At 48.8% G+C, this 13,138-nt stretch overlaps 1 protein-coding gene across 4 annotated transcripts in view; it reads left to right on the top strand.

Moving 5' to 3' along the window:
* Nucleotides 1-223: 223 nt before the first annotated feature.
* The window catches only part of Dnajb13 (DnaJ heat shock protein family (Hsp40) member B13), a 22,033-nt gene continuing 9,118 nt past the window's right edge, over nt 224-13,138 (top strand). Inside the window, exons 1-7 of one of the 4 annotated variants that reach the window (XM_010603267.2) lie at nt 224-380; nt 1,369-1,425; nt 6,009-6,112; nt 7,351-7,512; nt 10,036-10,193; nt 11,332-11,445; nt 12,799-12,912. In XM_010603267.2, coding sequence (XP_010601569.1) covers nt 313-380; nt 1,369-1,425; nt 6,009-6,112; nt 7,351-7,512; nt 10,036-10,193; nt 11,332-11,445; nt 12,799-12,912 — 777 coding nt within the window. In that variant the 5' untranslated portion in view covers nt 224-312. The remainder of the gene's footprint in view (nt 381-1,368; nt 1,426-6,008; nt 6,113-7,350; nt 7,513-10,035; nt 10,194-11,331; nt 11,446-12,798; nt 12,913-13,138) is intronic. The other 3 variants (XM_010603268.3, XM_010603265.3, XM_010603266.3) reach the window with 3 other exon arrangements.

Consider the following 13,138-nt stretch of genomic DNA (forward strand, 5'->3'; position numbering starts at 1 on the left):
TATGTAGTGAGTTCCAGGACAGTCTCAACTGCATAGTGAGACCCTGTCTCAAAAAACCAAAATAAAATAAAATAAGATAAAACAGCTCTGTGACTCTGGTTTCTGAGCTGAATGACCTTTATCAGGATCACAGAACTAGCTACAATTTTCCCAGTCCTTTTGTTCCCAGGCTAGAGTCCAGAAGACAGCTTGCTTAAGAAGGTAGGACTACAACTCCCAGAGTGCCCCTGTGCGGTTGTCAGGAGCAACCAAGGAATGCGGACTAACGGCCATGTTGAAGTTTGAGGATTAACAACTCACTGCCAGCCAGCCATGGGCCAGGATTATTACTCTGTGCTCCAGATCACTCGCAATTCAGAGGATGCTGAGATCAAGAGGGCGTAAGTTGGGGCCAGACCCAGGCTGGAAGGGTGTGCTAAGGCAGCCCCACCACTGCCGTCCCTTCCCACCCAGCTTTGCTGCACAGAGCTGGGCAGGCAGGCGAGCGAGCCTTGCTCCTCTTGCTCCTTGTGTACCCTTATCCTGACTTGCGGGCCGGGGGCATGCTGAAGATGCAGACACGGTGGGTCCTCAGTCTGCTTCCAGGCCCGATCCCCTTACACTCTATGCTCTGTCTCCTTTCCCAGGTGTCTTGATTTTTCCTAATAACAAAAGGGAGACAGAAGAGCCATTTGAACATTATTCTAAGTATTATGGAGAACCAAGGATAGTGAACAGGGAGATGACCTGGCCAGATGGATGTATTACAGATTTCATTCTGGCTATTGTAAGGATTTTTGTCACTGACTAAACTTTATCTCTGAATACTTTCATCAAGTCTTGGGAATTTTGCGGTCTATTCTTAAAGGCTAGAACAGGAGTCAGCACATTTTTCTAGAAAACAACTTTTTGTGTGATCTTTTTGGTTTGTTTTTGTTGAAAAAAACATTTATTATTTATTTATTTATTTATTTACAATACCTGGGATTGAACTCATGAAAAAACTTTTTTTTCCCATTAAGTTTATTGGTACATTTTAGGTATACAGTACAGTTACATTCATCATTGGGATCTTGCACCTTTACATGATGTATCTTGGTTTTTGTTTTTTCCCCATTCCCCTGTCCTCTCTTCACCCCCTCCACCCTTCCCTATTTACAATGTTTGTTTCCATTTTTCCTTTTCTCATATTTTTTCTTTTCCCTTCTTTCCTTTCCCCTACCTCTCCCACTTCCCCCACTTCCCCCTACTCCTTTAGACCTTTTCTTCCTATATGAAAAAAAACATTTTAAAGTAAATATTTATTGAACACTGACCATATAGGTTAGGTGCAGGGGTAGCAGCTGGAGATAAAACTGTGAATCAGATATGTCTCTTTCCCTCATGCAGCCTAATTTTGTTGGTGAATACAGATGTCGATTACGTCATCACAACCATTATAAAAGGGAAGGTACAAAATGCTAGAGAAGACTGTATTGGAAGGATAGAGACCTGTAGGAGGCAGAAGACCAGGCTTGAAGGAGAAGTAAGCCTCTTCAGGGGACTTAGAGAGAGGAGAGGGAATGAACTTGGCAATTAAGGGGATAATGGAAAGGTAAAGAAAAATGCAAGTATCTAAGATAATTACAGTTGGGAAATACAGTAGCTACATGGGTTGTGTCTCTGCTGTTCTCAGAACCTTCCGTCATGATTTCATTTGATCCTCAAAGACCCTGAGAGGTAGATACCATTAATATCTCAAGGCTGGTAGGAGATCTAAGTGGGATGAGAGGAGAGAGTCCACAGCATGATTTGAGAAATAACGCACAAACTCAGAGGGCAGTGTAGGATGTCACCCATTGTTCAGGGCCTCTCACTGGACAGTGAGAGCCATCAAGGGAAAGGTTGTGGAAAGAGAGCAGTTGGAGGACAGAAAGATAAGCACAGACTTGTCATTGGAATGTCTGAGTCCAGATTCTCCTACCTGCTAGTTGTGTGACATAGCCGAGTGACTTAAACTCTCTGAATGTCAATTTGTCATCTCTGAAACACAGGAGGAGGTTGGGTTGCGGATTTAGCTCAGTGGCACTGCCCTTGTCTCGTAAGCAAGGTCCTGAGTTTGATCCCCCATACCACACACACACACACACACACAACAGAAGGGGGTGATTGTGGTTGTGGCTTTGAAAAGGAATAGATGAGATAATATACGTAAAAATTCCCAACAATCATTTGTACATGAAATCATGTCATATAAAGAACTGATTAAAAGAACTGCAATGCTGGGCACAGAGATCCACACCAGTAATCCCAGGTAGTCGGGAGGCTGAAGCCAGAGGCTCCCAAGTTTGAGCCCAGCTTCAGCAACTTCACAAGACGCTGCCCCAAAATAAAACTTCAAAGAGCTAGGGATGTGATTTAGCCCAGTGGTAGAGCACTCTGGGTTTAATCCTGTCTCATAAACAAACAAGAAAAGCAACCATGCATATTTTTCAAATATAGCCCTTGCCTCTTCGCCCCTCCAGCATCTTTTAAGGCATGAGTTTCATGTATGATGAGTGTCTCCCATAGAGTATGCCTTGATTTTGACCAAAAAACAGAACAAAACATCAACAAATATATATATATGTATGTATATATAAAATGAAGTCCCATGATGATTCATAACCACCTGAGCTAACATCACTCATTCACTCTTTTTTTTTATGCTTTCCTCTACATAGATTTATTGAACATAAAATTCTATATGGTGGCGCATGGCTGTAATTCCAGCACTTGGGAGGCTGAGGCAGGAGGACCACTGTGAGTTTGAGCCCTGCCTGGGCTACACAGTGAGTTCCAGGTCAATCTCAACTGCATAGTGAGACCCTGCCTCAAAGAAAAACAAAACAAAACAAACTAACCTGGACCTGCTGCCTCAAAACATGATCCTTTTCTACTAATATCATGATAGGTTGGTCATAAAGCAACTTACTCCAGGGGCCGGTGATTTATCTTGCAAGTGGGAGGCCCTGAGTTCGATCCCTGGTACCAAAAAGAAGGCAATTTACTCCAAAATAAATGGAAAAATGTCCAGTGCATATCAGATGAATGGCCTAATCACTGGAACTGTAGCAGTTTTACAAGATAATTAACAAGTAGGACCAAGTCCCAATGAAAGGGTACTGAAGAACTGACAGAAAAAAAAAAAAAAAGTAACAGGAGATATCAAGAGGGCATTTTGTGAGCTGCCACCATGATGCTGTCGTGTTTCTGGACCATGATGCTCCCATCATCTGATTCTAGACACCACAGGAGCATCCGTGGGATCAGAGATCCGTGGGATCAGAGATCTGTGGGATGAGCCACAACAGATATCACCCCACCATGCTCATCTGAGAGATCCCCACGGCAACCCCTGTGTGAATCAGGACTCCAACAATGGATGGATTGATTCTTCCTTGTATCCTCCAAGTGCTGCTGTAAAGTTGCTTCCATCCTACTGGTAGCTGTCCACCCTAACCCAGGACCCAGCAGCCAGTCCACCCATTCGCTCCTGAGCCGTGACTCTACCCCTCTCTGCCACACAGGAGAACAGGTGAAAGAGAGTGAGGTTGTAGCAGAGGGAGAAGTAGGGGCTTGACTTAAACTGAAGACAACAAGTGAATCGGTACAGGGTTTCAGCAGGAGCATGACTTGGTCAGAGAGTATTTTAGAAGCATCCAATGAAATAGAGACCTCAAACCCAGTGGTCATGCACAAAATGGACCGGAGTTAATCTTGAAATCACTCAATTTCTTTTTGGAGGGGGGATACAGGGTCTCACTATGTAGTTCAGGCTGGCCTCGAACTCAGAGCAATCCTCCTGCCTCAGCCCCCAAAGTGCTGGGAGTATAGGCGTGCGCCACCAAGCCCAGCTTATATTTTATTTTGAGTCAGGATCTAAATTGCTGTGGCTGACCTCAGATTTAGGATTCAACTGTCTCAGCCTCCTGAGTGGCTGGGATTAAAGGTGTGCATCATAGTGCCCAGCTTCCAACTTTGTCATTGTACTTACGGATCGAATTTACTGGTGAGTCTCCTCATAACTATGACATTTGGAATTGAAAACTACTTCCTTAGAAGTCCCAGGAAGGCTGTGACAATTGTATTCAAGCCTCGGAAAGTAGACTGCAAAGATTCTCTCTGTAAGGCTCCCAAGGGCAGAGCCAGGACCTTTATGAATTAATGGAAAGGACAAGGACAGCAGACCCAGCTCAGTGGGAGGAAGCATTGTTAGAACCCAGACACAGTGAGGAGGGCTGCCCGGCGGGACTGCGGGCTCACATCATTTATTTACTCACTGCTGCTTGGTGCTAGACACTGGGGACCCAGAGAAATGGATGCAGCCACCCAAGGACTTTGGAGGGCTGAGTTCTGGGATCAAAGGCCTTGGCAACTCGGTTAGGAGTGTCTGCCCCAGGATGGAGGCTGGCAGTCAGGGGAACTGGGTAAGTTGGTCCCTAAGCCCAAAGGTGAAGGCTGAATGAAACGTTGCCGGGAGGCTCTGGGAGGGGCTACAGAAGGGTGACTGTCACAGGAAAAGGGAGGAGAATGTGCAGGAAAAGGGGGAATCGCACAAGCGTGAAGGGCTTCAGCAGGAGAGTGACTTGGTCGGAGTATGTTAGAAAGCAGAGATAGGCACAGAGACAGGGAGTTCCAACCTGGTGACAGCGCACAAAGTGGACTGGTTGGAGAGGGCGCTGCTAGATACAGGGAGATATGGTTCTGCAACAGTTGTAGGGATGAAGAGGCAGGAAGGGGGCATTTAGAAGGAAAACCCAACGTGACTTGATAATTGCTGGGATGGAGGGAGGAGGAAAAAGGAGAATTTGAGTTAAAGATAATGCTCAGCTTTCTGGCTGTGATGCCCGGGTGCAGGAGGATGAGACCATGAAAATGTGCTGATCTAGGCTCATTGAGTTTGTGGCCCCTATGGGATTTAAAAAATTTGTTGGGGCGGCACTGAGGGTCGAACTTGGGACCTTGTACTTGTGAGGCAGGCGACAGAACCACTGAGCTCAATCCCCAGCACCTCTTTGGGATGTTGGAGAGGAGCTAGCAAGCAGGTTAAGAAGTCGGGCTCAGAGAAGTGGTCTGGTTTGAGATAAGTCCACAGTATAACTTCATCCCCAAACTGTGAGTGAAGAGAAGCGATGGAGCCCGGTCATTGCGAGGTCAGACTGGAATGGGTGACCTGGGAGTCTGGTCTGGACACCTTTCTGTGCCCTTCCAGTTACCCTCCCTACCCTGCCAGCCAGCACAGTGACGCCACACACAAAGGCACCAACAGGCTTCCTGACTTCCTCCTGCTAAATCAGGCAGGGCAGGGGAATGGGAGATAGAAAAGTGAGGTTTCGGTCTTAATTCCCAAGCTCCCTTCCTATGGGATCTCTTCAAGCTGCCTGTGTCCCCTGACTGAATATCACAGCTCCTGCCAAAGGCCCTGTCCACTATTCCTTCTGGGTTCCAGTAACAGCCCCTTGCTCACTCCTACAGCCATAGGGGTTCCCAGGGTGTAGGGAGAGATTCAGACTGCAGGACAGGCCTGATACCTGTGAAAGATGGAGGGAGGAAGGCCTGAGTGGAGAGAGCTGCAGTGTGGCCCCAGATAGTCTCAGCCAGGCTGGTGGGGTGTCCCCAAACCAAGGCTGCCTGTTGAAAGGAGCCCCACGTGTCACAGGAATGGGCCATCACTGATCCTCTGCCACATTTAGGGGTTGGCGAGGGCGGCTCGGCTTGGGAGAATAGCTAGGAGATCACTAAGGTTTCTCCAGCCCTATTTCAGGACTTCCCAGTCCTCAGAACAAATGCCTAAGGGCAGCTGCAGAGGGCTGTCAGCTCCCTGGGCTCCGCACACCAGGTTCTCTTCAGGGAGATCTGAGTGATGCACCTGGGCTACCACCAAGCCTATACGGTCACCCCTGACTATAGCAAGGCAGTAGATGACAGACAGCATCAGCTCTGAACCGTGGCCTGCTCCTCGGCAGCAGGTCCACTGCTGTGACTCCTATTAGCCTTCCCTCGTGCAGGTACCGGAAACTTGCCCTGAAGAACCACCCACTGAAGTCGGACGAGCCATTTGCAGCAGAGACATTCAGGCAAATAGCAGAGGCCTACGATGTGCTGAGCGATCGTGAGTGACTGTGGGGCTGGGCACACAGACTCACTCCAGGAGATTTCTGTCACCTACTCCTCCATTAACATCTTTCTTTAAGTCTCAAGAATGGTCGGTTTTCCGAGGGATCCAATAGAGAGTAACCCTCCATTCTCCATGTCCAGTATCTAAAGACAGAACCTAGAGCAAAGAATTGCCCTCCCTCCCTCCCTTCTTTCCTTTCTCCCTCCCTCTCTTTCTGGTACTGGAGATTTAACCTAGGGCTCACACAAGCTAGGCAAGTGCTCTACCACTGAGCTACATCCCCAGCCTTTTTTTTAAGTTTACTTTGTGACAGTCTCACTAAATTGCCCAGACTGGCCTTGAACCTGTGATACTTCTGTCTCAGCCTCCCAGTGGCTGTGATCACAGGCATTTGCTGCCATGTCCCACTAACAAGTATCTTTCTCAGCAGCCAGTGTGCAGGACCCAGGATTAGGCTGATGGCTCACCAGTCAGGGCAGTGTAGGCACAGGGCACTTTTCCCACACCCTAAGAGGACAGAGCCTTCCCCAAGAAGCAGAGCGAGATGCTGGCTGCCAAGGGCAGATGACTGAGACTGAGCAGGTGTGCACATTTATCCTTCCCAGACTGAGTAGCTAAGTCTTCATGTCCGTAAGAAAAGCAAGGACATGAAAGGGCAGAGAGAGAGGCCAGGCATCACTGAGAAATGTCTCTCCTTTGGAAGCCAGAGCATGGAGCAAGTGTGAGTCACCATGCAGCGTAGGCAGCTCCCTGGTGGCTCCCCTGAGGGCTTGTCCTGGAGACCGTTATCATGGATACTATGCAGAATGGCTTGGAGATCACCAAAGTTTCCCTGGCCTTGGATTTTCAGGTCTGCAGAGTCCTTAAAGCAGGATTTCAAAGCTCCAGTGTTTAGAATTCTTAGATTCTAACATTTCACGACTCCAGGATTCTGATTACTGTGATGAGTGAGCTAAGCCAGCTCTCAAATCTGCAGCTTCACCCTTAGTCTCCGTTCCTCCTCTAATCCCCACCCCACCCCAGCACAGTACCATTTCTGCTCTCTCCTCTGGGCTCCCGCAGTCATGAAAGCACACCCCTTCTAGGATCTCATTTCAGAGGCTGCCAGGCAGCGGGCACTTAAAAAGCAGGCTCCTTTTGTCCTAGCCCCTGCCTCATGTCCGTCATCCCCCAGCGCCACCATCTCTGTAACTCCAAGGCTGGCCCCTCCTCAAAGTCACACGTATCCACAGCTGTGAAGAGAGGCATCTATGACAAATTTGGAGAGGAGGGCCTGAAGGGCGGAATTCCTCTGGAGTTTGGAGCCCAGACACCATGGACAACTGGCTACGTCTTCCACGGCAACCCTGACAAGGTTTTCCATGAGTTCTTCGGGGGAGACAACCCTTTCAGTGGTAAGGAATCCTACTCAACTCTTGCCTTGCTGGGAAGGGACACAGTGTAAAAGATGCCTTTCTCTGAATAGTTTGTTTTGTTTTTTTACTTTAAGAAATATACACAATACATAGTAAAAAAAAAAAAGTAAAAAAATTATTGTAATAAATCCCATCCCTCCATTTCCTTCCCCAGAAGTAGCCCCTCACTGTTAACAGCCTACATATCTTTCCAGAAATTTTCTATGTCTGATGAACATATATTAGTTTTTATTTACACCCCCCCCCTTTTTTTTAAGAAAATGGGACTGCATCATTTATACTCACTGACTTCTTTGTATGTGTGTGTGGTACTGGGGACTGAACTCAGGACCTTGCACTTGCCAGGCGGGCATGCTGCACTGAGCTATAACCCTGGCCCCACACTGACTTTGTATACTTCATTTATCTTGAAGATTATACTATGATGTATTATGTTATCTACAGATCGACTTTAATCATTTTAGTAGCTGTATGAGATTTCACTGTGTTAAGATATGTATTAGTCAGAAATGAGCTACAGAAACATACCACTGTAAACTGGTAAAGCAAAGGAGGTTCAGCGCAGGGACTGAGGTGCTTGAAAACCACTGGGAGATCTGAGTGAGAGGAATTCCCTTGAGAACAGTACCTCTAAGCCCACAGGAGAGCACTGTGTTGGCCAGAGTCATGACAAGGGAATCAGGAAACCCTCTACTGTGTTCCAGAACACATCACTGTAGCCCTACCCCTGATTGAAGGAATTTGTCATCATTTCTGCCTTACTTGCCTCTGACTGATATGAAACTAGTGTGTGGCGGGGTGGACGCACACAGAACTGTTGCTTCAGAAAAGCCCAGTATCTTTCCAGCAGTGCTCACCACCTTCAGCAGAGAGAGGGGGAAGTGCCTGCCTTCCCTCTTCCTGCCTTCCAAGTGGCTCCCTGCTCACTTCATGAGTAGAATACAAACCCTGGCTGCAGAGGGGTCTGAGAATGTTCCTTTCAACTCTACTGACTCCTCAGCAGGGAAGATTCTCAGGAGAAGCACGTAAGAATGCCAAGGGCCAGTGTGTCCACCCAGGGGTGTTTAAAATTCATTATTTTAAATTATTGCCTTATTGATGTAGTACAAGGGACCCAAGAAAGCCTGCAGGGGCAGTGCCTGTCAGGGAGGGTCAGCCTCTGGGTTTGGGAGTTCCTTAGACAGGGTCTAGGGGCTGTATTGTTACAGAGCTCCCTTCTGGGGGTTCTTATTTCCTCTGTCCCTGTGGGGTCTGAGGGACTGGTTTCTACCACAGGTGGTAGGTGAGTGAATAAATCCAGTAATGAAGGGGGGACCAGGCAGAGCACAGGCCTCTTGATTATGACACTTTTCAGGGACACTAACAGGGTGGTGAAGCCACCTCACCCTCCTAAGGTCCCTTCAGCATTCCAGCCTGTGAAGTTCATTCCATGAGAGACAGAGTATAGTACATAATAGCAACCTCCGACTCTACAGTTTGTAGAGGGCTTCTGTCAGCATAGTGTAGTGGTTAAGCCATTGGTTCTGACGTCAGATCATTCTGTGGTATAGGTCTCATCTCCACTACTTACTAGCTATTAAACAGTGAATATTCTGGGCCAATGAAATAAAAATGAAGGGTTGGGGACATAGTTTAGCAGCTTAGTGGTAGAGCACTTGTCTCAGGTTCTGGGTCTGAGCCCTAGCACTGCTAAAAATAAATCAATAAAAATAAAAATGAAACTGTTGAACATAGCACCTGCTGTTTGGTAAGTTCTCATCAAGTTTAAGGTCTTTGTCATCTTAATGGTGGAAGACAGGGCAGGTGTTAACATCCCATTCCACAGACAGAGAAAATCAGTCCCAAATGACTGCACAATCCCTCAGGACCAGGGCTAGCATAGGGCTCTCTCTCTGCACTAGGATAGAAGGGCAAGGGCAGCAGGAGGGGTTATAGGCTGGGCAGGTGCAAATAAAGTTGAGGAAAGATAAGTTTGGCTCATATTTTCAGGGATCAGACCTTCCCCTCTCTCATCAGCTGATAACATCACTGACACCTGAATCTTGGATCTCAGTGGTCTTGGCAGGACTGGGCAGTGAGGGAGAGTGGAGTCCTGAACTGGGTAGGGAGGATTGGACTCAGGGCTGATCGCTCACTGTTGACTGCCAACTTTGAGTCTTTTCTGGCACTACAAGGTCCTGCCAGTAGGGTTATGATTAGGGTTAGGGTTGGTACCTCCCAAAGCTGTGGAAATGAGATTCAGGGGACCAGGAGTATCCAAAGAGGGGATAAAGCAGTAGGAACTATTTGCTCTTCTCTGGTCTGAGTTTAAGGACAGCTTCTTGGCTCAGCAGCCTGAGTCTGAAAGGTAGAAATGGCCACTAGGTATTATACTTGGGACACTGAAGAGATTGGAGGAAATATAGGGCTGGAATTGGGTGTGTATGAGAGAGATTGTATAATGTGTGTGAGTTTGAGTCTTTGGACACAATTTCTCTAGCTCATCTCTTTGCCCTCCTGTAGAATTTTTTGAAGCAGGAGGAAGTGAGGTGGATTTGAATTTTGGAGGACTCAGGGGTCGAGGGGTCAAGAAGCAGGACCCCCCAATTGAACGGGATCTCTATTTATCCCTGGAGGACTTATTCTTTGGCTGCACCAAAAAAATTAAGATCTCTCGACGGGTGAGTGCTTGGTATGCTCCTCTCATGAGCCATCATCTAACCCCTCCCCTCTCTCTGTACCTCTTCCCTTCTCTAACTGAAGAGCTTAAGATTGGTGTCTGGTACAATCATGGAACCTTAGACAGAGAGACCCAGGTTCTTAGAATTCTAGAGTCTGAAATTTGGAAGGAACAGTACCCGCCCCCTTTCCTCCCTGGTGCAGAATTCCCCTTGACAGCACCCTAACCGGTGTAAGACCCCTTCCCTCTCAGTTCGGCACCTGCAGTGGGAGCCTCCTGTGAATTCTGCCTTCTGGGCATTACCAGACTGTTCCCCAGGAGTCCATCAGGGTGAGAGAGAGCTGTGTGAGTGGCCCAGCCTTCTGCCAGGCCCCTCACCTTTGCCCAGCAGAAGAGATCCACAGATGGCACCCATATGGGCATGTGATTGGGGAATGAATGCACAACCTCCTGGGGAGTGACTGCATTGGGTGATGCCCACATCTGTTGACTTCCGTGTTCCTTCTCTTTGAGATTAAGAGATGGGTCAGGACCGCCGGGATTTGGAGAGAGGAACTGATTACCATTTTCACTGTGTATCTGTTAGTGGCCAGGGCTGGAGGCGTGGGTTTGATTAACTTGTGGTGACCACTTGGTGTCCCAGGCCCCAGCTCCAGCCCTAGGAGGAGCCCTGCCACCCTAGAAGCATGAGTCCTTAGTTCCAGGGGCAACAGAATGGGAGTGTGAATGGCTCAAGGCAGGTCTTCCTGCCTCCACCGCTGGAGGATTGAGCCCGGGTATAAATCAGAGTTAAGAACCGTGGATCCTACCACCCACATCTCCTCCACTTGGCCCCCTCTTTTGGTCCCCACTGGCCAGTTCTGTGCACTGGATGGGTCTGGGCAGGGCCCTATTGCCACCCTCCTCGTGTCCTTGGGCTCCTGTTCTCAGGGCTCCGACCCTGCCACTTCCTCACTGTCTGAACATCTCAGAATGGCATTCAAGGGCATCCTCCTGTGCACCCCAGCCCTATGACACCGAGCACCCTGCTGGGCGAGGCGTTTTTCCTAACTCTGTTCATAACTCACAGAGCATCATTCATGTTTGTGAGGAGGACTCAGGAAAATCTGAGCAGACCACACCTCCCCATGTCACTGCAGGTGCTAAACGAGGACGGGTACTCCTCTACCATCAAGGACAAGATCCTCACAATCGATGTGCGGCCTGGGTGGAGGCAGGGCACACGCATCACCTTTGAGAAGGAAGGAGACCAGGTAAGAGGGAAAGGAGCGGACCAGGGCCAGTCACCAGGCTCAAGGGGTGGGGAGACTGAGGGGAAGGAGATCATGCCTTGTCCTGTCCCTGGAAAGCCTGGTCTGGTGGGGAGACCAGTCCCCAGTCAGTGAGGTCAGCCCTCCTGTCCCTTCTAGGTACAGCCTCACAGCAGCTCTTGAGTGTTGTGAGTGGGCAGCTCAGGTTTATACCCATCCCTTCATTGGGAAACTGAGGCCCAGAGAGGGAAAAGACTTTCCTAGGGCAAAAGCACAGGAACTGGAAGAAAGGAGAAGCCAGCCTTACCTTCAGGGCTTTGCTTGATTTTCTTCAGTGCTTCTCAGAATGAGGCCCATTTATAGGAGCTGCTCAGAACCATTTACTACTACTAATTTTAAATTACTCATTTAAATAAAAATATAAAATTGTCATCCTAGGCACACTGACTCCTGAAGTCCTAAGGAGAAGCACAGAGATCCAGTGTTCAGATTTAAGAGGTTAATTCCTCTGCCCACACTTCTTGCTTCCTTTCTCACCTATTACACATCTACTCCTAAGACAACACCCTTCAGACCACCATACCTGGCCTGACAGCACACTGAGATCTCCTTGTCTCAAACAAGAAACAAACAAAAGAAAAAAAACACCATTCTAGGATTGCCATGAGTTAGAGGCCAGCAGGGCTACGTAGCAAGGCCTTGTCTCGGGACAGGGATTTAGCTCAGTGGTTCTGCCACCTGTCTTGCAAACGCAAGGACCCGAGTTTGATCCCTGGTTCCCCCCCGCAACACAAAAAAAGACCTTGCCTCCAAAAAACCAAAACAAACCACTCTTCTAGGCCCACCTCCAGTGATCCTCCCCTTGGGCCACCTTAGGTGACCCTTAGTGGATCAGCACCTCCTCTGACACCCCCCACCCCAGCCTTGCTTTGTTCTGGCCTTGAGCTTGCTGGGAACCCACTGTGTTCAGTTTATGCCACTGGACTGGCAGCTCCCTTGGGGAAGATTGGTCTGAGTCGACTGTGCCCATGAAGCTTGGTGAGAGTTGTCATTCCTGAGCTATTAACAGGACTGCGACCTTGGGCAGTTGTCTGACACCCAGCGCAGTGTTCCACTGCTACCTCGGCAGTCCCTCTCCCCTCCCATGGGTGCAGCTCACTTGGGAAGTTATTCTTGGGGATTCATCTGGGCAAGCTTCTCAGAGCAGGAGCACTGGGCTACACCGAAATGGCCCCCAGAAAACCTAGTCTAAGCTCCCCATGGTACAGATGAGGACCTACAGACAAGGAGAAGCAAGCGCTTGGCCACAGTCACGTGGGCAATTATCCTTGTCACCCCTCGGCCTCCCCCACCCAGGGTCCCAACATCATCCCAGCGGACATCATCTTCATTGTGAAGGAGAAGCTGCACCCTCTGTTCCGCAGGGAGAATGACAACCTTTTCTTTGTGAACCCCATCCCCTTGGGCAAGGTAAGGGCATGGTGGGGGAGCTGTGTGTGGGGAGCCAGACTCTGCCCTCCCTCCACAGCCTAAACCCTGGATCCCACTACCCACATCTCCTCCACTTGGCCCCGCCTCTTTTGGTCCCCACTGGCCAGTTCTGTGCACTGGATGGGTCTGGGCAGGGCCCTATTGCCACCCTCCTTGTGTCCTTGGGCTCCTGTTCTCAGGGCTCCGACCCTGCCACTTCCTCACT

This window comes from Fukomys damarensis, unplaced genomic scaffold (genome assembly GCF_012274545.1).
Source record: "Fukomys damarensis isolate Sample0158 unplaced genomic scaffold, DMR_v1.0_HiC HiC_scaffold_16, whole genome shotgun sequence".
Taxonomy (NCBI): Eukaryota; Metazoa; Chordata; class Mammalia; order Rodentia; family Bathyergidae; genus Fukomys; species Fukomys damarensis.